Source organism: Pteropus medius, unplaced genomic scaffold, assembly GCF_902729225.1.
Source record: "Pteropus medius unplaced genomic scaffold, Ma_sr-lr_union100, whole genome shotgun sequence".
NCBI classification, from domain to species: Eukaryota; Metazoa; Chordata; class Mammalia; order Chiroptera; family Pteropodidae; genus Pteropus; species Pteropus medius.
Window position 1 is genome coordinate 6,052,804 of NW_024344374.1, and position 22,948 is coordinate 6,075,751.

A 22,948-nucleotide genomic window follows, 5' to 3' on the forward strand; every position below is an offset into this window, starting at 1 on the left:
TTCTATGCAGAAACCTTGGGAGCCTTCACCAGGTCCCTAGTCCCACTTCCTTCCTAAAACCTCACTTAACAACTGCTTAAGAAAGTTAAGTGTGTGCTTCTGGCCTTAGAAGTTTGGTTCCATTCAGCACCACAGAGGGCTTCATTACAGTCTGGACGATAGGGTAGGTGGCAAGAATCATATCCTTAGTTCTGATGATTCTCATATTCCATGCTGTGTGTGTAACTCCTGCCATTGAGAAAGATCATTGCCCTCTGTATTTCAAGCTAATTAGAAAAGGCAACATATCTAAGATGTAAATAATAAATACGATTTTATATGTAATAATTAGGGCGATGACCATCTTCTTCTACCATTAATTTAACAGCTGCATATCTCATGACTTCAGAGCATATTGAGGGGAAGGACAGTAAAATGGGAGATAGAATTTTAGTGTCTGCCCTGTTTATGAAAAATACATTGAAAAATAAAATGAGAAATTGGAAAGAAGCTCAGCTCAGTGACTTGAGGACAGGAAGAAGCTAGCTATGAAAGGTTATAAGAAATGGATTAAGAAATATGATTGTCCTAAAGGATGATAGAACTGTAAGCAGTGTTTGTGTATATAAGCATGTGTGTATGCCCATGCATACATACATATGCATGTATACGCATACATACACCAATATGTGTAGATGGGTGTGTGTAGTTACATGAACATTCTAGAAGAAGGACATTAAATATTTGTTAGTGTTTTATATGACAGTGATAGTTTTACCTTATTTTATATCCAGATTAAGTATTATTTGGATAAATCTTTGAATCTTGCTGTTTTAGGGGAAATAATATTTATTTGAGAATAGAAGTAATAAGAGTATTCAACCAAATAAGAAATTACTGCCTATTATATATAAACTTATTTTGTACCGATTTTTTTTTCAAATAGTTTACGTAAGAATAATAAGACACTCATTCAGTCATACTTAAGGAAAATTTGTTAGGAATAAGAGTGTATAAACACCATACTTTTAACATAAAATTCTAACTGTATACATAGGTTTTTGGATTTTTGTTTTTGTTTTTGGCAGGTTTACTTTGGAACTTCTCATCCAAGGTCCTATATCTCTGCCAATGTAACTGGTTTCAAATGTGTGACAGGAATGTCTTGTTTAATGAGAAAGGATGTGTTAGATCAAGCAGGAGGGCTTATAGCTTTTGCTCAATACATCGCTGAAGATTACTTTATGGCCAAAGCAATAGCTGACCGGTAAGAAAACTAAATTACATTAAGCTATAGTATTTTTTTTTGTACCTAACTTATCTTGGTTTATTGTATTTGTTAAACCCGTGTATTATGGGCTATTTTCTTTTCTTTTTTTGCTAATGAATACAAAAGAGGTTAATATTTTTTGAAAGAAATTTCCATTATTTATTTATAGACATGTTAGACTAATGAAGCATGTAAATGTTCTTATTCTACATTCTTCAGAGTAATGTGGTTTGAAGTGATTGAAAGGGAGCGTCTCTGTAATTGTGAATTTTCATTATTATGGATGTAAATTTCTGTGTTTTAGAAGAATTAGAAGTATCAGTGCAGTCACAAGCCAGTAGGTTAAAGTTTAAAGAATATGATTTTAAATTTTGAAATTTCTCAGATTATTCAATACTTTGCTAAGAAGCCGTCTAATGGTTCACATGACCGACTTAACATTTCTCTATCACCAAATGATACTGTTTTTGCTTTTAAAGGGGATCATTCACCTTTGTGATAATTTACTGTGATAACTTAGATGTGATTTTAAAACTTGAAGTCGGTTTTTAAAAATTCTCTTATGGAGTTCAGTGCGATTTATGGCTTCATAGCGTTTCACGTGAGATGTGTCATGCTACTTTTTGTTGACTGTACACATACATCGCCCTCCCACCCCCTTTTGGTTAGCAGTGATAGAGACTGAACTATTAAATACGGAGCCCATTCCACATAGAACTTTCAGAATTCCTGTTTTTTAAGTTTCTTAAACTGTGAACTGAGGGATTGTGGTTCCTTCTAGCTCTTAGATGGTACTATCAAGGGCCTGCGTAATTGCTAAAACATCCATAATTATGATGTGCCCTAAGCAGGGTGCTAATCCCGAGGACGAGGCTCGCCCTGATCCCTCTTTACAGTGATGAGTAAATGCATGACGAGTCATGCATGCACGTGTTCATCATCATAGCTCATTTTATAATTGTCTTAATTTTCAGAGGTTGGAGGTTTGCGATGTCCACTCAAGTTGCAATGCAAAACTCTGGCTCATATTCAATTTCTCAGTTTCAATCCAGAATGATCAGGTGAATCAGCTATCTTTCTTCTTTTTATACTTTGTTCAAGGAAGAGGGAAGGGGAGTAATTTTTACATGGTCTAACTTGGTTTAAAAAAAAAAATCTAATAAAAGTCATATTTTGGTTTCGTTCCAGAAAAAAATGTTTAGCTTCTTTATTAAAGTAAATTTAATGTCAAAATGTATTGAACACTGAAAGCATTCAAAAAATAGATGTTAAGACTTTGGATTCTTTTTCATGTTCATCTCTATTTTCTCACTTTCTACACTTTGAATTTTATAATTTTTACTCATCAGAGTATAGACCATACAAATGAATTTGTAGACTTTTTCCCTCGATGTACTAAATAAAAATAGAAGAGAGATTCATTAAGTACTCTTTAAAGAGGTGGGCCTTTATATCACAGGGTAAAGAGCTGATTGTTTAGTCTTATAACCAGGCTATAATTTAAAGAAAATTCTTTTTTTTTTTTTTAAGGTGGACCAAATTACGAATTAACATGCTTCCTGCTACAATAATTTGTGAGCCCATTTCAGAATGCTTCGTTGCCAGTTTAATTATTGGATGGGCAGCCCACCATGTATTCAGATGGGATATTATGGTATTTTTCATGTGTCATTGCCTGGCATGGTTTATATTTGACTACATTCAACTCAGGGGTGTCCAGGTATGTGGATAGGCATGAAGAGGTTAGCAATCATTTGGTGGAACTAAAACTTGTTAATTTAGAAAAAGTTGAAGAAAATCTGTCTGAGCCATTCTTCAGCCTCCCATTGAAGGTTAACATCAGATTTAAACATTCCTTTCTTCAGTGGAATGTGGACATAAAACGTAACTGGATTTTTAACTTTCAGTTGGTTGTACAATCACTTTTATTAAGACTCCAACAACTCAGACTATATTAGGATAGCAGTTTTTTAATGCTTCTCATCTACTCATCATAAACATTTTCTTAACCAATATAGCATGACAATTGAATTATCTAAAGGAACAGACTTAATTTTATGTAGTGTAGTTAAATGAGTGAATTCAAAGAATTTAATTTTTTAACTGTGTCTTTTGTCTGACAGTAAATCCGTTTTGTTTTGTTTTTTTTTTTAATTCCTAGGGTGGCACACTGTGTTTTTCAAAACTTGATTATGCAGTAGCTTGGTTCATCCGTGAATCCATGACAATATATATTTTTTTGTCGGCATTATGGGACCCTACTATAAGCTGGAGAACTGGTCGCTACAGATTGCGCTGTGGAGGAACAGCAGAGGAAATCCTAGATGTATAACTACAGCTTTGTGACTGTACATAAAGGAAAAAAGAGAAGTATTATAAATTATGTTTATATAAATGCTTTTAAAGATCTACCTTCAGTAGTTTTATCACATGTACGTTTTGGTATCTGTTCTTTAATTTATTTTGCATGACATTTGCATCTGTGGAAAAAAACCCAACACATCTGTAGTCTTGGCCAAATGGTGTACTTTATTTTGTGGAAGTAGAGAATCAAGAGAATCGGTTCTAGGAACCTGGGTTTGGTTTTTGTTATCGTTTATTTTTTTAAAATAAATATATATATGTGTTTGTGTGTGTGTGTGTGTGTGTGTGTGTATATATATATAATATACATATGTATATATATAATATATATATACACACATATATATATATTTGAGCGCTCTGCAACAAACACTGACAGTATCCTTCAGTAGAGAAAGTTTCTTATTTGTGAGTACATTCTTTTAGAACATTTATGGGATGGCAGCAGCTTTGTTTGGGGGTTTAGAAGAGGAGAAGGTAATCACTATTCCTGCCTAAAGGGAATAGTGATGAACAGTGAACAATCCACAGCAAGGTACTAACTGAGAAACTTTTTCATGCTTTATGCCTACCTCTTGTAGTTGTTGCAGAGCAGATATAAATCGTAATAAGGTAGCTAGGCCTTGCAAAAACAAACAGAAAAACTGTAACAACAATAATAATAAAAGAGCTGGAGTCTAGTATTTCTATGAATCTGTGAGAGATATTTTTTTGGTCTCACTGCAATGAACCAAAAGTGGTTGAGTTTTAATTGTAGCCGTGTATTGAAGGCATCTTTTTGACCAACGCTTGTTGGTTCTGTCTTGAACCATTGTTAATCACTGTGCTGGTAAACCTTTCCTTCTCTGCTCCTCACCTGACCCCCCCATCTTTCCTTAACTTTTTTTTTTGGTGTGGGGTGGGGTGGGGGGTAAGGGTGTTTGTTTTAGTGTGAGTGGATGTTTTGATAGTTGCGAGGAGAAATGCATTTCAGACACATTTCAATCATGAGCTATTTTCTTACACAGTATGTCTTATTGTTAAAAAGAATGTAATTTCATGATACAGGTATTTAATATCTTTTTTAAGTAAGTAAATATTCTAGCCATCAATAAATAAATTGCAGTAGAGTATTAAGAGGGGACAGGATGAATTTAACTCTTAAAATTAATCAGTTATCAAACTAAGTCTACTGTGTGTGGTTTTTTTTTTACTGTTACAGTTAGTCTAGTCTTATTTAAATTGGATTTTTGTATTCCAGTTTGTACGACAAAATAGACTAGGTCCATGCTAGTTGCAAATGCATGCTGTATCTCACTCTTCCGTTCCCATCATGCCGCTAAGCTTGCTTGTCAGGTTGTGCTTAACTTGTGGTGAACTGGACTTGTTTTTGTTTTTAAAAATAAGCAAATAGGTAAGGGACAGTGCATAAGCCTTTCTTTTTCTTTTCTTTTTTTGTTTGTAGTGGAATTTTTGCCTTTTCTATAGGATGGGATGGCATGTTGTCCATATGAACGCCTGCGGCAGGGCTGACACTGGCAATATGGCAGCTTTAAATTCTAAGTTACTATAGTTTCCATGTCAAACCATAATGTGTAGCATCTTAGCAATAACTACATGTTTATAGAAAATGAACACTTTTCCACTTCACTGAGCCAATTCGTTTAATTGTCTAATGACTATACACATGGTTTAACTTGTAATATATCTATAAATGTGTATATACTATGTATACACATTATATACAATAGCTTTTCTCTGGGCCAAACTGCTGCATTCTTTTTTTTTTTTTTGCCTTATGATGAATTTGTTTGAAGGGCATCTTCTTCATGAACAAAGGCTTTGATGCATATTCCTTTCTATGTGAAATGGGTAGTATTGTTTCCTGAGGAAAGTTGCACAGTGAAAACCAGTCTAGTTGTGACCCACTCTGTGTTTATGTTTTTAAATCACTATTACACAAGTTGAATTTTGCTGACCACGTTTGTAATTTTTTGTTGGTTTGTTAAATGAAGTTTGGTTGATGCCATCCTTTGCACTGCTGAAGTGAAATCTTGCTTATTACTTAGCTTTTTGCTGATCTCAGTATGGGCAAGGGAACAACAAGACCAAAATGGCTGGACAGACTTCTTGTGTTTTGTAAATATAAAAAATGACTGTTCTGTCTGTATGTCCCTATGTGGTAGTGGAGTATTTCTTTAAAGTGAAGCTTCACTTAAGCAGAAAGAGTGATTCTTTGTCTAGCAAGTTTAGAATGATGATAAAATGGTAAGAAATAATGTAAATGTTGAAGTACTTTTTTTCACAACAGAACTGTAGGAGTCTCAATTTAATAAACTGTCTTTAAAAAGTGTATAGAATGTACCATGTTTTATTATTTAAAATCATTGTCTTAAGTTTTTTGTTCAAAGAATAAAATTTGAATACAATCAAAACATTAACAGTGATGTATTTTTGTTTCCTGTCTTTTAGTTTACATTTTTATAATCTTAACATGTTCCACCATTTGCATCAGAATTATTAGAAAAATTCTGTGAAGTGTTAATTTTGAAATCTTGCTTTTATCTGTGCCACAGGCAGACTTATGACTTAAAGTTGGGCTTTTCGATATTGGTTGCATGTTAGAATCATCTGGAGAACATTTTTAAAAATATGGATGCCCGGGCCCTGCCCACAGAGATTCTGGTTTAATCTGGGGTGGAGCCTGAGCTCTGCTCTTTGTGCTCCTGTGCAGACAGCCCTGAGAAGCACTGGCCCATAATAGCATTTAGAAAAGTCGCATTGGTCCCTTTGGTCCCCCTCTCATCTGGGCTCACAGCCTGAACTCAGCCATCTAGACCTTACAACTCCAATGGCTAGAAAAGGCAGATCCAAGGAGAGCAATGGAATGACATTGCTGCCAGAGGCCTAAATGGGGGGTAGACTGAGCCGCACCCTACACACTGTCCAGGGCGGGCTCCTCCCAGGCGAGAAGCACTCCCAGGCCTGTTTCGCCACCAGCCTGTGAGAGAAGAATACTCCCAAGTGGAGGGCCAATCCCAGGGAAAGGTGAGGGCGGGGAGACTCTTAACAGGGGTCTGGCATCTTGACCCAGTGAAGAAGCTCATTCTTCCGAGTTTGTAATTTGTAATTAACCCTGAAGTTTAAGAAATGATCAACAAAAAGTTTGAGGGTAAGTCTTAGAATTTTATAGCTAGGCAAGCTTCAAAGAAGCTGAGACAGCCACTGGGAAAGTTATCACAAGGGTTAGATAGACAGTTGCTGGCTAAGCTGGGAGTGGCTCCTTCGTGGATCAGTTCCCAGTTTGTACATTACTCCACTAGGTCTTGTTTAAAGTTCTGCCTACAACAGTTTTAAAACTTGGTATATAAACCCTAAAAATGTTTTAAGTCCTTATTTTTAATAACCACCTATATTCTAAGTCTTAAAAGTTGTTATAGAGAACCAGATTCAAACCTGCAGAACAAGAATATAAATTATTATAAAGCTAGCTTAAGATAAAATGCTTTATACACATCATTTGGTACAGAAAAAGACTGTTCACATAGATGAAAATAACAGTTCAGACGTTTCCTTCTAAAGTTTATTAAGGATGTATCATCTGAATTAATGCATTTCAAGCTACATTTTGACTACATCAACTTCTTTTTATTGGAAAGAAAACGAACCTTGTAAAATGGTGAGCAAGTAAGATCCCCGCAGAGCTGCAAGGATATGGTTTTAATTGAGTCATTTGCCGAAAAAATACTAATATCTGCAAACCACTACCTCCACATTTTCTAAAAACAAACAAAAATCCATTCTTTAACAGTTTCTTAAGAAACTAGTTGTCTAAGAACCAATATATGCTAAATCCTTGGCGTGGCCCCTTCCCAGTCCTGGGAGGGATTGGCAGAGACCGTGGACATCTGTGGAATGGTTTTATGTGGTGATGCTGTTTAGACTATTAGTCATCAAGACAAACATGCTAAGAGCATGGATTTATAATTATCTAAACAATTTAAAGATGCCATTTCTTTCCAGGAGAGGAAGTATTCTGTACTGCCTTCCCCCGCTGCCTCCACACCTCCCACTGACACCTCGTTTTTACTTTGTGTCCTTAACACTCGTCATCAGCCCTGGAACTTCTATCATCTCCCCTCATGGCTGACCAACACCAGGACAGCCAAGGGAACGCGGGCAGAATGCTGGAGATGTCCAGCAGACAATGGACACACAGCCCTGGAGCACAGAAAGGAGTGGGTTTAGAAGTGAGGACTTTGAATTAATTTCCATAGAAGTGACAGTTCAAGACTGAATGTGATAACCCAAAACAGTGTAAACTGATGAGAGCTTAGGAACAGAATCTTGGGGACAAATTTGCATATACAGTGGGAGAAAAACATCCAGGAAAAGAGGCTGCCAATCCTGAGGTCCAGACTAAGCCTTTTGGTAGCTGTGGGACTTTTGGCAGCTGACTTAATCTCTGAGCCTAAATTCGGTACCATGTGGAATGGGGAAGTAATGTATGTAAAGCATAGTGATGGTATGTTCCCCTTTCAAAGAAGAAAGAATGGTAAGAGCGCCACAGGCGCCTTGGAAAGAGATTTCAAGAAGGAAATGGTTAAGTGTGGGGTCATGGGCAATAAATGAGAAGGGCTGGTGAATTCTGGAATGGGCATGCTCCTTATGCTCCCTGCGGTGTCCCCAGTGTTGTTGGATAGCAGTCCCTTGTGAATTGTCTCAGATAATGATAGGTGAAGCAGCAGCAGGCGAGTAATACAGCTTCTTTATGAACGCTGTGAGAATTTCTCAAGAATTCAAGTCAGAGATGATGAAAGGTAACTGTACATCCAAATCTTCCGGTCCTGTGACCTTTTCCTAGACCGATCTCCCTACCCCCATGATCGGCGTCCAGTGTGGAGTTTGGGGCTCGGCAGCCCTGCCTATAGTCTGCACCTTTTCATGTTTTTATTTTGCTTATTTTAGTTCCTGCTTCGTCCCTATATTGACCTAGAGCTTTTTCTTCTGCTTTGGCATCTCTTTCTGACCCCGTGTTCCTCGGCATTACTCAAAGCTCAGTGGAAGGTGGTCCTTTCTTTTCTCGTTTCATTAGACCTTCTGTCTCCCGACCCCAGCCCCACCCTGTGTCTCATTGTCACCAGACCACTGTTCTCCAAACTGAACCAGAGCTTCCTTGTTCTTGTGCTGCTTCCTCGCCCTGAAATTTCCTGTCTTTCCCTCTATCTTCACTTTCTCTGTGCATTGGGATCCTCTGTCTTTTAACCCTGAACTCACATTCCAGAATTTCTCCAAAGCTCCGTGTACTTACACATTATCGTCTGCTCCATTTTGTCAGGCATTCTACTTCAGATCTGCACGTTGTTCCCAGTTTTTAAGGGCTTGAACTTGGCATGGCTTCATAGGCATTTTTGTGCCCTTTTCTCTTTTCACCCCTCCCTGCCCTGCCCTCCAGTATTTGCACATAGGAGTCACTCAGTAAATGCATTTTATTGATAGTCTGGGAGAAACGCATTAATTCAGGTTCAAACGTCCTGTAACACTTTTCACCTGCTCATTGTGTTAGCAAAATGCATTGGCTATTTCATTGCCTCCCTCTGCTTAAAAAAGCATTTATCTGCATATGAGTAAAATACTAAATTTTTGTTTCACTCTTCTGGAATCTTCTAGTTCTGGTTTTTGTTTCTTTGTTTATGTTAAGGAGCCAATGGTTATTGGAAGGAATCAGAAGTGGCTATGGTAAATACTCTCACCAACACTCTCACCGGCACCCTACAAGCCTGTTGGTTCTTGTGTTTTATTTTTTTAAGGTAACACATTGCTTTTCAAATCATAAAAACAGTATATATTTACTATAGAAGGCTTGAAACAAATGAATAAAAGCACTCCTAGGTATACACCCAAGAGAAATGAAAACGAGAAACATATGTCCACACAAAAACCCGTAACGTGAATGTTCATAGCATCATTATTCATAATAGTCAAAAAAAATGGAAACAGCTCAAATGTCTATCAGTTAATGAATGAATAAACAAAATATGTATAATTGTATATCCATACAATGGAATATTATTCGGCACTGAAAAAGCAATGAAGATTGGTACATGCCACAATACAACCTTGAAAACATGCTAAGTAAAAGAAGCCAGATACAAAAGGCCACATATTATGTGATTCTATTTGTATGACATGTCTAGAATAGGCAAATCCATGGAGACAGGAAGTAGATTAATGGTTGCCAGTGGCTGGAGGGCAGGAGAAATGGGCAGTGACTCCTAACAGATGCAGTGTTTCTTTTTGGAGTGATGAAAATGTTTTGCAGTTAGAGGTGATGGTAGCACAACCTCACGAACATAACTAAAAACCACTGAATTGTATACTTCAAAAGGTGAATTTTATGGTATGTGACCTACATCTCAATTTTTAAATAAAAGAAAAGTAAAAATTACAGTTAATACATTATTTCCAGTGTTCTGACACATTACTGAAATGCTTTTCGGAGAGGATGTGTGTAGCTGCTCATTATTTGGCATCTTTGCTAGAACTCAGAATTGCTATTTTCTAGATCTTTCTAAATTTGACAGATGAACATATTGCACCTCATTGTTTAAATATTTTGATTTTTTATAGTGACTGGTAAGATTGACTATTTTCGTATGTATGATTTTTAGCCCTTGGAATTTCTTCCATTTATTAATCTTACTTAAATGAGGGTCTTGATGTTTTCTTATTGCTCTTTCTATATCGCTTTTCTTTTTAACCATATAAAACAACTTACATTACAAACAGAACACTGCTAAAATCTTTGCATTTAGGATAATGTCTCCCAAGACAAGATGGAGTAGGCACGGAAATAATTGGCATTTGCGCAACTAACTAAATGGCCCACGTAAGTGTCCAAATCAAAGATCAGTTTTCCCAAATGTTATTTCGCTCCCACTTTTAGCGCAAAATGACTTGATGTTACCTTCAGGATAAAGCCCAAGCTTTTCTCATCGCAGGGAGGCTGTTTGGGTTAAGTCCCTGCCAACCTCTTCAGCCTCATGTCTTACCACCACCCTACCCCACTCACATAAACTCTCCTCAAATAAACGTCCTGCAGTGTCTCTGACATCTGCCCTTTCCTGCTCTGGGCCTTCGTGGGTGTTGCTTCCTCTACTGGTTCCCTCGATTCCTCTAACTAACCCCATCCTGCCCTCGGGACTCAACTCAGATGCCAAGTCCTCTATGACTTATCTTCTTAGACTATGTACTCCCATGTCTGTGCCTCCACAGCCTCACCCCTCAGATCCACCTTAGCCCTTAGCATTATTTTAATTGCCCTTTTAGTTGTTCATTATTAGATTGAAAATGTCAAGGGCAGGGAGGTCAGTAACATTTGTGTTCTAAGCACCTCGCTTAGGACCCGACACAAAGTTCACTCTAGTGAATGAGTTAAAGAACAAACAAAGATAAACATGCCTTTATCACTAATATTATGCCTATAGCTAATCACATAATGGTTAGGAGCGCAGACTGCTTGGGTGCACTTTCCAGCATCTACACTGCCTTCCTGGACCTCTCTGTGCCTCAGTGGATGGGGTCAGTATGAGAATTAAAGGAGAAAATGAATATGAAAGCCACATTCTCAATAAAAGCTCTTTGTGTTACTCTAATAAGGCTCTCAAGTGCTAGGTCCCTAATGAAAGCTTGGTTATCCTGTGAACAAAGTTGCTCTTCTTCCTTCAAGTCCTGAGGAAAAGAATTGTTCACAATCTGATAGAGAGTGTTGCATATTTTCTAGGGCAACTGACCCTCAGCCCTCAGTGCTTCAGAGTAAATATTCTAGTGTTCAAGTAGAAAATCAATCTGATTTATTCGGACTGTTATAAACAGTGCTATTGTAGCCCATATAAGTGCTATTGTAGCCCATATAATACCGTCCAAAATTTTAGAGACAGTGGACTGAGTTGCAAGACTTGGCAGGCAGTTGCAAGACTGCATTGCACAGGCCTGCACTGAATATCTTGCAAGAATAACCCACAAAATCTGAAGGCTGGGAGAACCTGGTGTTCACAGCAGAGCACCAAACATGTACATATGTGGAATGGGATGCACCCAAGGCATGGGCAACATTCAAAGAATTTTACCTGGGTGGAACATGTCCAGCTATTATTCTTTTAATGGACAACTGGTTCTGTATAATTCAAAGACAGTTTCTGAGCTGTTCCATGACTCTGGGCACTGAGAGCAGTGAGCATGGGGGACTGGGGGAACTGGTCATCTGAAACGGAATTTTCTTCCACATGGCTTAGTATCTTCTATGGTTCTCAAACTGTATTATGAATAAGAATTATTTTAAGTGCCAATTGCAGTGCCCCATGTGATAAAGACAAGAATTCTAAACCTTTATAAACTTTCCTAAGATTCTGATGTAGGCCCTTTCTAGTATACTTTGAGGAACATTCCAGTGAAGATATATCACCAGGGATGTATTTTACACAAGTCAAGGATAGTGAAGTGAAGGCCTTGGGGGCAAGAGGGTTGAGGCTCAGGCCTTAGGGCATCATTTTTTGATTTCTAGGTGAAGTGGCTGTGATATTGTGATCTATGGTAAGAAACATGTATATTGGTTTCTGGCAAAGAGCTCCTAAAATCCTTAGTATTTCCTAAGCAATGAGATCTGTAAAGGTGCCTTTTGTTATGTTAATGAGGTGACCTTTAGAAAGGGCCTAAGATGGAGGCTAATTGCCAGGAGAATGGACCATGTGATTGGAAGATTGGAGCTTTCACTTTCCCCCACTCTGACCTCTGGGACCAGAAAAGGGCTGGAGGTTGCATCAACCACCAAAATGGCCAATGATTTAATCAATCATGCCTGTGTAATAAAGCCTCCATGAAAACTCAGAAGGATGGGGTTCAGAGAGCTTCCAAGTTGGGGAACACATGGAGATTTGGGGAGAGTGGTGTCTTTAGAAAGGGAATGGAAGCTCAGCACCCCTTTACCCACACCTTGCCCTGTGCATCTCTTCCATCTGGCTATTCCTGAGTTATATATATCCTTTTATAATAAGCTGGTCATCTAGTAAATGAAAATGTTTCTCTGAGTTTTGTGAGCTGCTCCAGCCAAATAATTGAACCGGAGGAAGGGGTATGAGAACCTTCAATCTATAGCCAGTCAGTTAGAAGCATAGATGACAACCTGGACTTACGATTGGCATCTGAAATGAAAGGGAGGGGGCAGGCTTGTAGGACTGAGTTCTTAACCTGTGGGATTTAAAGGTATTTCCAGGTAGATAGTATCAGAAATGAGTTGAATTCTTGGCCACCCAGCTTGTGTCCTGAGCATTGCTTGGTGGTATGAGGGGAATCCTCCCCCATCCATACGTTGGAATTTTAAACAGGAACTAAATAGTGGCCCAGTATAAATGCAATCACCAGAGGTTGCGACAACACACAGGAGTCTGCAAAGCAGGCCATATGGAAGAGCAGAGGTAGATTGGCAAATGAGAGGTGTGGTAACAGGGGAAAGAGAGGCAGAGAAACACTGGTTGGAACGCTAACAGAAAGTTTTCAATTTTTTTTTTTTTTTTTTAGCAATTTAAAATTTTCTCACCAGCATAATTGGAACTTCAAATTTGTACTTTGTTTTCATGCATTAGCCTAAGGAAGTTGCTCTCCAATGTGATTGAACCAAAACTGCCAGGTGAATGTAGGAAGCAGTCTCTGTCCTCAAAGTCCCTACTAATTTGGGCCAGCCATGCTACACTGCCCATCCTTAGGGAATTCTAGGAAAGTGACAACCTGTATGGTCACTTCAGATCGCAGTTCCTCCTACCCAGAAAAATTCAGCCACCGAATGAAGAGTCCAGACACAGGGATGAGGGTCCAGATCTGGCTGCCTTACGTCCCTACTGTGACCTTCTCTGGGGAATCTGCCATGATTTCACTGATGCTGGCAGCACTAGAAAAAGGTTTAGCTTTCTTGCACCTAAGAACAGAGACCTACCCGCAAAAGCCTCAATAGAAAAGTCCTTGCTTCCTGGCCCCTGTTACAGTGGCAGTTAGTCCACCCACCACTGCTTGAAGAATTTCAACAGGTGACTTGCCAAATTATCAGGTCAAAGTTATTACAAAAAAAGGGAACATGTCATTTTTAGGAAACAAACCAAACAGAATGGCCAGAATATATGGATAAATTGAGGCAGAATTAATGGGAGGCACAGAAGAGAAATTCAATTAAAACATAATGAGAACTTTTAAGAAGATTGAATTAGAGCATAAAAAATGAAATTATGGAATTAAAAAGCATGACTTCTAAATTTAGAAATTCAATGTAGAAATTAAAGAGAAAGATTATCTTTGAAAACCAAATCACTGTTTGAGGGTATGGGGATGTCCCAATAATCCAAAGCAAAACAAGACAAAGAGGACCAATTAGGTGGCAACTTAATAGTCTAATAATAGCAGTTCCAGAAGGAGAAAGGAGAAAGATAATGGTTTTGATGTAAAAGACTCCCTAGTCCCAGGGGGATGTAATGAAAAGACACACGCTCACACAAATAGTGTCCTGGTGAAATTTTTGACCTTCAGGGATAAATTTAATGCTCATCAGCCAGAAAGAGCAACTTATTGACAAAGGAAGGAAAGTCAGGCCATCAATGGACTACCAGCAATACTGGAGGCTCTTGGAAGATAAAGGAATGATATTTATAGGCTGTTGGGGGGAAAATGGATAATGATCTCAAAAACTTATATCCAGTCAAAACATTATTATATGAGGGCAAAGAGAAAGCATTTTTGGACATGTAGGACCTCAGAAAGTATACCACCCCCTAAAATAACTCCAAACAAAAATCTCTGCATAAGAGAAAACAAAGAATACAAGAAAACAGTGTGAATAATGAATCTTGTATTTATTAGACATGACCTAAATGGATGACGCTAGTGTGACGTGGAATAATAATTTTTGAATCAGATAAGGGGAAATTTCAATAGCCTTGGCTAAAATTCTGAGTTACCTCAAAACCTAGGGATGGAGATGTGACAGAAAAAGGGTAAGTAACTATGGTTTCCAGCTTTGTCGAGGTTTAGGAGTCTTGTGGGGTGGCCTGCAATGCCACTACATAGTGTGCAGCAAACAACTTAAAAATGCTTCTTGGACATGCAAAGTATGTTCTTTCACATAGGATTTACTACTGGCAGTGACACCCCTTCTGTCTCTCTCTCTCCCTCCCCACCATCCCTCTCCCCTTCCTCTAACCTAGCTGTCTCCTTTCTTTACCTTCTCAACTCCTCATCCTTTTCTGGTTCCTACCCATTCGTCTCACTCTTTACACAGGGCAAATTAACCAGATTGCAAACTTAGCTCTAGGCTCACCCCTGCAGATCCAACCCCCATCAAGGTGCTCAGCTGAACAAAAGGAAAAATTTCTCTCCTAGTAATAAAGAAGACTAGTGGAAAGCTTGTGATTATGCTGTTTCCTTTTATAGAATCCACCCTCATTAGAAGCCTGTGCACTTATTTTAAAGAATATTTCTCCCACTCTGTTACAGAGGCCTGTAAGAAGTTCAGGGTCACTGGAAAGCTGTAGAGTTGAGAATAGGAGTAGGGATGCAGGTGGGGACACTGGGATGAAGATGGAGAGGTTGGCAGGGCCAGAGTGTGCTGAGCCTTGAAATCCTGGATGAAGAATTTAGGCTTTATCTTGAAGGTTTTGTGTTAGATTTCTCTGGATGCTATGTGGAGATAAATGAGTTTGTAATGATAATGAACTCGAAGGTACAGAAACCAACAGGAAAGTTGTTCTAATTCTAATGAGGAATTCTGTTTATTTGTGGAACCATCCCCGCCCCTATGAGTATGGCTAGAAACTTTTTTTTTCCCCGTTGTGCAAGTCAGATGGGAATGTGCCACTTATAAACTGCTCACTTTCTACAGTAGGAACCCTTCCTTGTTCCAGACCAACCTTAAGTTGGCCTGATGAGGGTGTGACCTCCCAAAGTCCCAGGAGGTTGACACCCAAGAAAAAGTCATGTCAGGATCACAGCTGACTACATCTGACTTCCTACCTTTATTTTACCTGGCCTCTCCAGGACATCACTACAATCCTGAGTATGACTGGCTTTCAGTACTACTGACATTGTCTTTCTGTTCCATCTCCTACTCACTCTTGGACATGATGACTAGTTTCACTTTTCCTGCTGCTACTTAATATTCAAACTTTGATTCTGCAGCATGTTAAATTAAAACTTTAGTTGAGTCCATAGCTTCATCAGGTCTGTTGCAAAAGTTATGGCATTGACCAGAAAGAAGTAGGTCCCCCAAAATTGATTTGCTAGGGGGGATTCATGTGATTCATGTAATTCAGAGTATCCCCAATCCCACTGAACTTTCTGCCAGCAGATACAGCTCCTCCTCCTCTCCACTGGGGAGCCCATATGATCTTGTAGGGGTTCAGAGAAAGTCATCCCAAGATGTGCTGTAATGGTATGTGGATTGTTTTGAGCTAAAGGCAACCAAGACCTTGCAGGCTGAAGGGAAACTTCTGTCCCCTCTCCCCAACTTAACTAAAAGAATTTGAATTAATCTTATTATGGGCCTTGCCCATAATAAGAGATTATCAGAAATAAACTTTTTGACCTATCTATAGGTCAGGGCCAACTTCTATTTACTGAACATATGCTCTTCTTATCATCCTGCAATGACCTTCCTCCTTGCTGAAGCCCCAAGGTGAACCTTAGCTCAGAATGTCATTTTTCCTGCCTTAAAACCTCTCATATATGCAGAGTAACCACACATATGTATGTAATTAAATTTGGTCATTTTTCTCTTGCTGATTAGTCTTTCTGTTTGATTATTAGACCAGTCAAAAGAACCTAGAGGGTAGAGAAAAGTTTCTTCCTCATCCATAATCTTCTGTAGGGAGTTACCTTGCAAGAGGTAGCCCCTCTCTTTCTTGCCTCATCCTTATCATCTCTGATTGTCTTCAAACTTAGTGCAAACAGAATTGTATCCTAGCATGTTCCCAGGGGCCCAGAACCAGGAAGAAGGACAAGACATCAAAAGACTTTTAAGTTTTTGCTAATTTTTGTCAGCAAAAACGTGTAGAATGTGCGTGGGATTAAGGGCTTGACCAAAAAAGAAGCATATAAATAAGATTAGGCTGTATTTTTCAGTATCGTGTTTTTGTTTGTTTGTTTGTTTTCTTTCCAGAAATTTTGGGTGAAAATCCTAGCTCCAGCAGCTGGGAGTGAGTCTAATTGTTTATCACAATTGACTGACTGGAAACTGACTCAAAAATAGACCACCAAAGGAGGCCAAAAAGTCAGAAATTCCTGGGTATAATGGAGAGGAAGGAATAGAAAAGTTGAGGAAGTCAGAGATTTTGGAGTAGATTTATTACATGTGATTCAGCATAGCTCCCATTAAAGATCAAGAGTATACTTATATCATCAAACCGTTGAGAAATATCTTGGTTCGAGGAAAGCCAGAATCTTTGTAAATCACATGTAGACCAAAGATGCAGATGGGAGGAACTGCCTGTGTAAAATAGTCTCTCTGATTCTGACAAGAGTGATGAGATGGGGGTAGGGTACTGGAGAAAGTCCAAGTACCACACTTAACCATCAGAGGCATGGTGTCTATAATTATTGTAATTGGTAAAGATACTATAGTGGTGATCTGAATGGTCTAATGTTGATGGTATCTAATTAATTAATCAGAAGATCCAGAAGTGAAACAGATAGGCAGCCTACCACAAGGTTTTACTTGATTTATGGAACCAAAAAAAAAAAAAAAAAAAAACCTCGAGTTGGGTAGAAAGAGACCTTACTTGAGCCACTACAATACAGAATCCCACTTCCTGACTCAATCCCAAGGTCTGGTTTATTTCAAAACTCTGAGCCCCTTAAATGAAAGGTGCATACCCTTGACAAAAGACTTTTGATAACATGGCAAGTTTATACTGAGCCTCTTCCTCCTCATTTTCTCCAAAGAGATAGCTATTTATCAAGGTAAACATACACTTGGAGGGAAAAATATCCAAACCTTTGGCTTTGAAATAATGGGAAACTAGAATGTCACTATAAATTTACCAGTCAAGTAGCAGCCTATGGCGATCACATTATAAATGCTTTAATTCTAGTCAGCCTCACTTTGGGCCCTATGAGGCTAAACCCATCTTGTGGTTGAGGATATAGCTGGAATAGATGGATTTAGTAATTGGCATGATTTCCAACTTTGCTTCCTAGCCCCGTTTATAATAGCTATTACGCTAAGAAAAGCAAATTAAGCCTTCAAGCAGTACTGTTCAATAAAAATATAATGTGAACCATGTATATAATTTAAAAAAATTTTAGTGGCCTTATTTTTAAAGGTAAAAAAAGCAGTTGAAATTAATTTTAATTGTATATTTTATTTAACCCAATATATCCAAAAAGGTATCATTTCAATATCTAATCGATATACAACTTCTTAATATATTTATTTCTGTACTAAGTCTTCAAAATATGGTGCATATTCTATACTTAGAGAACATCTCATCACAGAGTAACTACATTTCAGCTGCTCTGTAGCCACATGTGGCTAGTGACTATGGTATTGGACAGCAAAGCTCTAGAGCGTCCCCTCCCTACCACGAGAGTAAGCCAAAAGCAACGCTACATTCCTGGAGATGCTCAGAACTGTGTGTGCAATCTAAAAAGAGCTGAAAGTTGCAGGAGTAAAATTACCTTCATATCTCTTTTTAACATATCTGCTTTGCCTAGGTAGCTGTCAGTTCTCAAAAATATATAGTGGATTATTATAGGCTTAACTAGGTAGTAACTCAAATTGTATCTGCTTTTCTAAATGTGGTTTCTTTACTGGAGCAAATCACAGTTCCTAACATCTGGTGTTCATCTATGGATGTGGTAACTGTTTTTTGTCCATTCAAATAAGGAGAAAGTATTAGTTGCAATTTGCTTTCACCTGGCAGGCAGAGCTGTCCACCTTCACTGTCTTGCCTTGGCGTTACATCAGCTCAGCCTCTGTGCTACCATCTTTACTTTTGTCCTATTCCACAGACATGATGTAGGCCCACTATGTTGATGACATCACATTAATAGGACTTGGAGGTCAAGATACAGCAGGTGCTTTAACTATCTTGGGAGAGATACATATGTGTATAAAGTGAGCGAGGTATCCCATGAAAACATAAGGGCTGCCATTCCATTAATATATCAATCCCTCATAAAGTCCAGGGAGTTGGATATCATGGTTAAAGGAAGAAGTAGGTGCAATTTTCACCATTAAGAAAGAAGCGTGTTCCTTGACAGACCTTTTTAGATTTTGGAGGCACCGTATACCACATGTTAGCATGTTGTTTTGACCTTTTTACTCATGACCTACAATACTTCCAAGATTGAGCAGGACGGAAAGCAAGAAAAAAAATGAAATGGTGTATGAGTCATTTCTCACTATTACATCTGTTGACCCACTTAGGAAAATTTTGATGCTCATTTCTACAGCTATGAGCTCTGCCAGTTTAGAAGGTTGTTTCTACCAGGGACACAAAAATGATGACGCTGAAATAAAAGCTAAAACGGTCACTTGGTCATTGGGGGCTCATCATGTCATTTGAAGAACAAGCAAAAGGGGGCTTTGTGGTTGACTAGAAAAGTTTATACCGATTATCAAAGAGAAATAGGGTTGCTGTTTTACAATGGAGGCAGGAAAGGGAAATGTCTGAAACTCAGGATAAACCTTACACTTCTGTGAGGAAAAACAAAACAGTTTTTTCTCCTGTGTATTTCTCTTTTCACATCCACAACACTTCTGATACCAGAAATGTGAAGGTTTCTCCCAGCAGGCAGTCCTCTGAGACACCAGCTGGGCGGACCGCAATTTAACTCAATTCAATTCTGACACTGCCTACCTGAAAATAGTGTCAGATCCCATGGGTTAAAGGTTCCATCCTACAAGACCAATCCCACTCCAGATGCCAAGCACAAGCCCAGGTTGTCATCTGTGATTCTGACAGATAGGCTATAAATCTGAAGTTCTCACAACCTCTCATTCCCCACCCCCGCCCCGGTTCAATTAATATGCTAGATTAGCTCACAGAACTCAGGGAAAACATTTTACTTAGGTTTACCAGTTTATTAAAGAATATGATAAGGGATAGAGATGAACAGCCAGATAAAGAGATACATAGGGCAAGGCCTGGGAGGGTCCTAGCTCAGGAGCTTCCGTCCCTATGGAGTTGGAGTGAGTCACCTTCCTGGTACGTGGATGTGTTCACCAACCTGGAAGCTCTCCAAACCTCATACTATTGGGATTTTATGGAGGCTTCATCACGTAGGCATGATTAGTTATTAACTCCATTTCCAGCCCTCTTCCCCTCTCTGGAGAATGGGAGTGGAGCCGAAAATTCGAAGCTTCTAACCTTGGCTTAATCTTTCTGGTGATCAGCCCACATGCAAGAGCCATCCAGGAGCCCACTCAAAAGTTTACAAGGGTGTTAGGCACTCTGTGTCAGGAGCCAGAGGCAGAAACACACACACACACACACACACACACACACACACACACACACACACGATTTCACAATGTTCCAGTGCTTCTTTGTTCAGTGATGTTTTAAATAAAAAGTAGCCTTAGAATCATCCAGTCAACATACTAACTGAGGGCAAAGGAGCATGGAATGGATGGTGGAGGAAAGAAGACATAAATACCAGCTCTGACCACTTAATGTGGGTGGAAAGGCTATAATATGTACTTGTATTTTTTCCTTGCTGTGTCATAATTAATTGTACCTTTTCCCTCTTTGCTAGCCCCTTAGTAATTTAACTGGAGGTTTGTGGTGATGATGGTTCTATCTTTACAATATAAAGATAGAATCCAGATGGAACTAGAGAAAAGAATGTACATCACTCAGAAATCCTGCTCCTAAGGCTGAGTGCCCTGACTGATGAGACTTTGATTTGTCTTCTTTTTAGACAGAGGATAAGCCTGTTTTCATTTGGGGGATAGTTGCATTATCTCAGGCAGGAGTAAGTTTAAATATGCAAGAAGGCTATATGTTATCTGCAACAATATGGACCTAGAGGGTATTGTGCTGTGTGAAGTCAGTCAGAGAAAGACAAATGCCATATGATTTCACTTATGTGTGCGATCTAAAGCACAAAATAAACTCATAGATACAGAGAAAATGTTGATGGTTGCCACATGGGAGGAGGTTTGGGGAGTGAAAAGGAGGATGAGATTAAGAAGTACAAACTGATAGTTACAAACTAGTCATGGGGATGTGAAGTATAGCATGAGGAACATGGTTAATAATATTGTAATTACTATATACGGTGTCGGATGAGTACTAGATTAATTGGGATGATCGCTTCGTAAGTTATATAATTATGTAATCACTATGTTGTACACCTGAAACTAATATAATATTGTATGCCAACTGTAATAAAAAATTAAGAAGTATTAAAAAATAATAATAGTAAAAGGAAAAAAGAGAAGGCTACATATTAATATTAGGCAAATCAGGGTGACTCTATGTAGATATTTGTCACATTTTCTGGCTGCCCAGCAATTTTCAACCACCTTTACTATGTTTCAGGAATGTACTACCTGAAAGTCTCACCACCCCCACACCTGACTCCTAAAGTAAAAGCTAAGAAAACTCCCTTAGTTAGCTTTCCTGTCAACTGTGGCATAACCATGTAATCCAGACTCCATCGATAAGACTTATCCACGGAGACGCTGATTTTGAAGTGAGCAATATCAGGAAGCAGCACTGCATGTACATATATTTATTTCTATCAATAAGGTAGAAGAAGTATCTGGCTTTCAAACCCCTCAAAACCTAATTCTTGGTGAAGAGATGTCACAGATACTGGCAACAGTAGTTGTTGCAATAAAATCGAAGTTCTGACACAGAAGTGGAAGTAGGTTAGTGCTCAGGGAAAACAACTAAAGGGTTTTTCCTATAAAGCCTGTTCTGTGACATGGCTTTGGGCCCCTAGAAATGTAAGACTGTGGTTGATCCTCTGGTTTTGTCAATTAGTCTGCAAACCACCCAATATCCAGAGACAGTGTCCGTTGCTTGCACCTGGTTACTCTGGCTGATCCATATAGATACAACTTCCATTTGAAAGAGTTGAAGGGTACCTAAAAAGAAGGAATGGAAAGCAAGTCTAGAAAGTGTGACTATACAACTAGTACAGGTTTCTGAGCAGGGAACTGATATAATCGTAGTGGTGCTTCAGGAAAATCAAACTGACAACGGTAGGGAAGCTTTATTAAGGAGGAACTTGAGACGGGTTCCAGTTAAGGCCAAGACAAGGCTGATGAAGAGACCATCGTGGGACACTGAGACTTGGACTAGATCGGGGGTAGTAGAGGTGGATAACAGTCTCATTCCTGGTTTGACTGTTGGCAAAGAACTCACATGGCTCTCTATGCACAATTTTTAATATATTAAAAGTCACTACTAATCATTTTTATGGTATTTGACTGAAAAAATTATCAAATTCAAATCAATCAAGATGGCACATGACAGTATCTTCTTGGTGTGGATTCAAGTTTGACTATATTTCTTTGACAGATGATAAGAGCAGCCAAAGATTCTCTCAAGTGTACTTTTCACTGTTTTCAGAGTTCCCACCTGCTAGGCAAATTTAGCCCCTGTTAGCCACGTTAAGGCCCCAGTTCTCCTTTTTCTCGTATCAATGGGCTCATGGAACACTTAGCAATGCTACAGTCATGGAGAGAATTACTGCATCTTTTTAACTTCCAGCCAAGAACTACCGGGACCTAGCAGGAAAAGCAGAGAGAGGCGGGTAGGTAAGGAGAGTATAGTGTGTTCATTCTCGGTGGGATTGATGGCAACCATTCTTATCTGTAGAGTTTAAAAAAGCGGTTCCCATTTATTTTCTCATTGAATGAAACCTTCACAAGGGCTCTCTGTGGTCGGTGTTGTTAGGCCCATTTTAAAAACAGAGACACTGAGACTCAGAGGTAGACTCATGCAACTGGGAACCAACAGAGCCGAGGTTTGAGTTCAAATCCTTGAATCCAAAACTAGTACATTTTGCACTTTATTGAGCAACAGAGGAAAATGAGAAATGGTGCATCTTTCCTGATTGAGTCATGGGCCTGGGACTCCCTGGTAGGAGGCCAGTATCCCTACTGAGTGACCTTTGCTCAGGTTGCTTTGGGACCCTTAAGGCAAACCGCCCTATTCTGTACTCAGAACTGGAGTGACATCCTTTCTCAAGTACGCAGGCTCAGGAATGGTTAATTAGGATATGGTGCTAATTAACCATACTTCACGCTCTTAAGCCAACTTCCAAAGTGATGGATATGTAATCATAGGAGTTAAACATAGCAAG

General features: G+C 38.9%; 2 protein-coding genes across 5 annotated transcripts in view; one reads left to right on the forward strand and one right to left on the reverse strand.

Moving 5' to 3' along the window:
* UGCG (UDP-glucose ceramide glucosyltransferase) overlaps positions 1–5,945 on the forward strand; it is a 30,066-nt gene extending 24,121 nt beyond the window's left edge. The window contains exons 6-9 of the mRNA XM_039870740.1: positions 1,068–1,246; positions 2,224–2,310; positions 2,780–2,969; positions 3,411–5,945. Of these exons, the coding sequence (XP_039726674.1) occupies positions 1,068–1,246; positions 2,224–2,310; positions 2,780–2,969; positions 3,411–3,581 (627 nt within the window). The 3' untranslated portion in view covers positions 3,582–5,945. The remainder of the gene's footprint in view (positions 1–1,067; positions 1,247–2,223; positions 2,311–2,779; positions 2,970–3,410) is intronic.
* Positions 5,372–22,948, reverse strand: part of SUSD1 (sushi domain containing 1) — a 189,126-nt gene continuing 171,549 nt past the window's right edge. The window contains exon 18 of one of the 4 annotated variants that reach the window (XM_039870715.1): positions 5,372–7,048. Coding sequence is in view for 3 of the 4 variants with exons in the window: in XM_039870711.1 (XP_039726645.1) it covers positions 21,577–21,725 (149 nt within the window). In the remaining variant the exon portion in view is untranslated. Of the gene's footprint in view, positions 7,049–21,406; positions 21,726–21,818; positions 22,371–22,948 lie in introns of those variants that run through there. The other 3 variants (XM_039870711.1, XM_039870713.1, XM_039870714.1) reach the window with 3 other exon arrangements.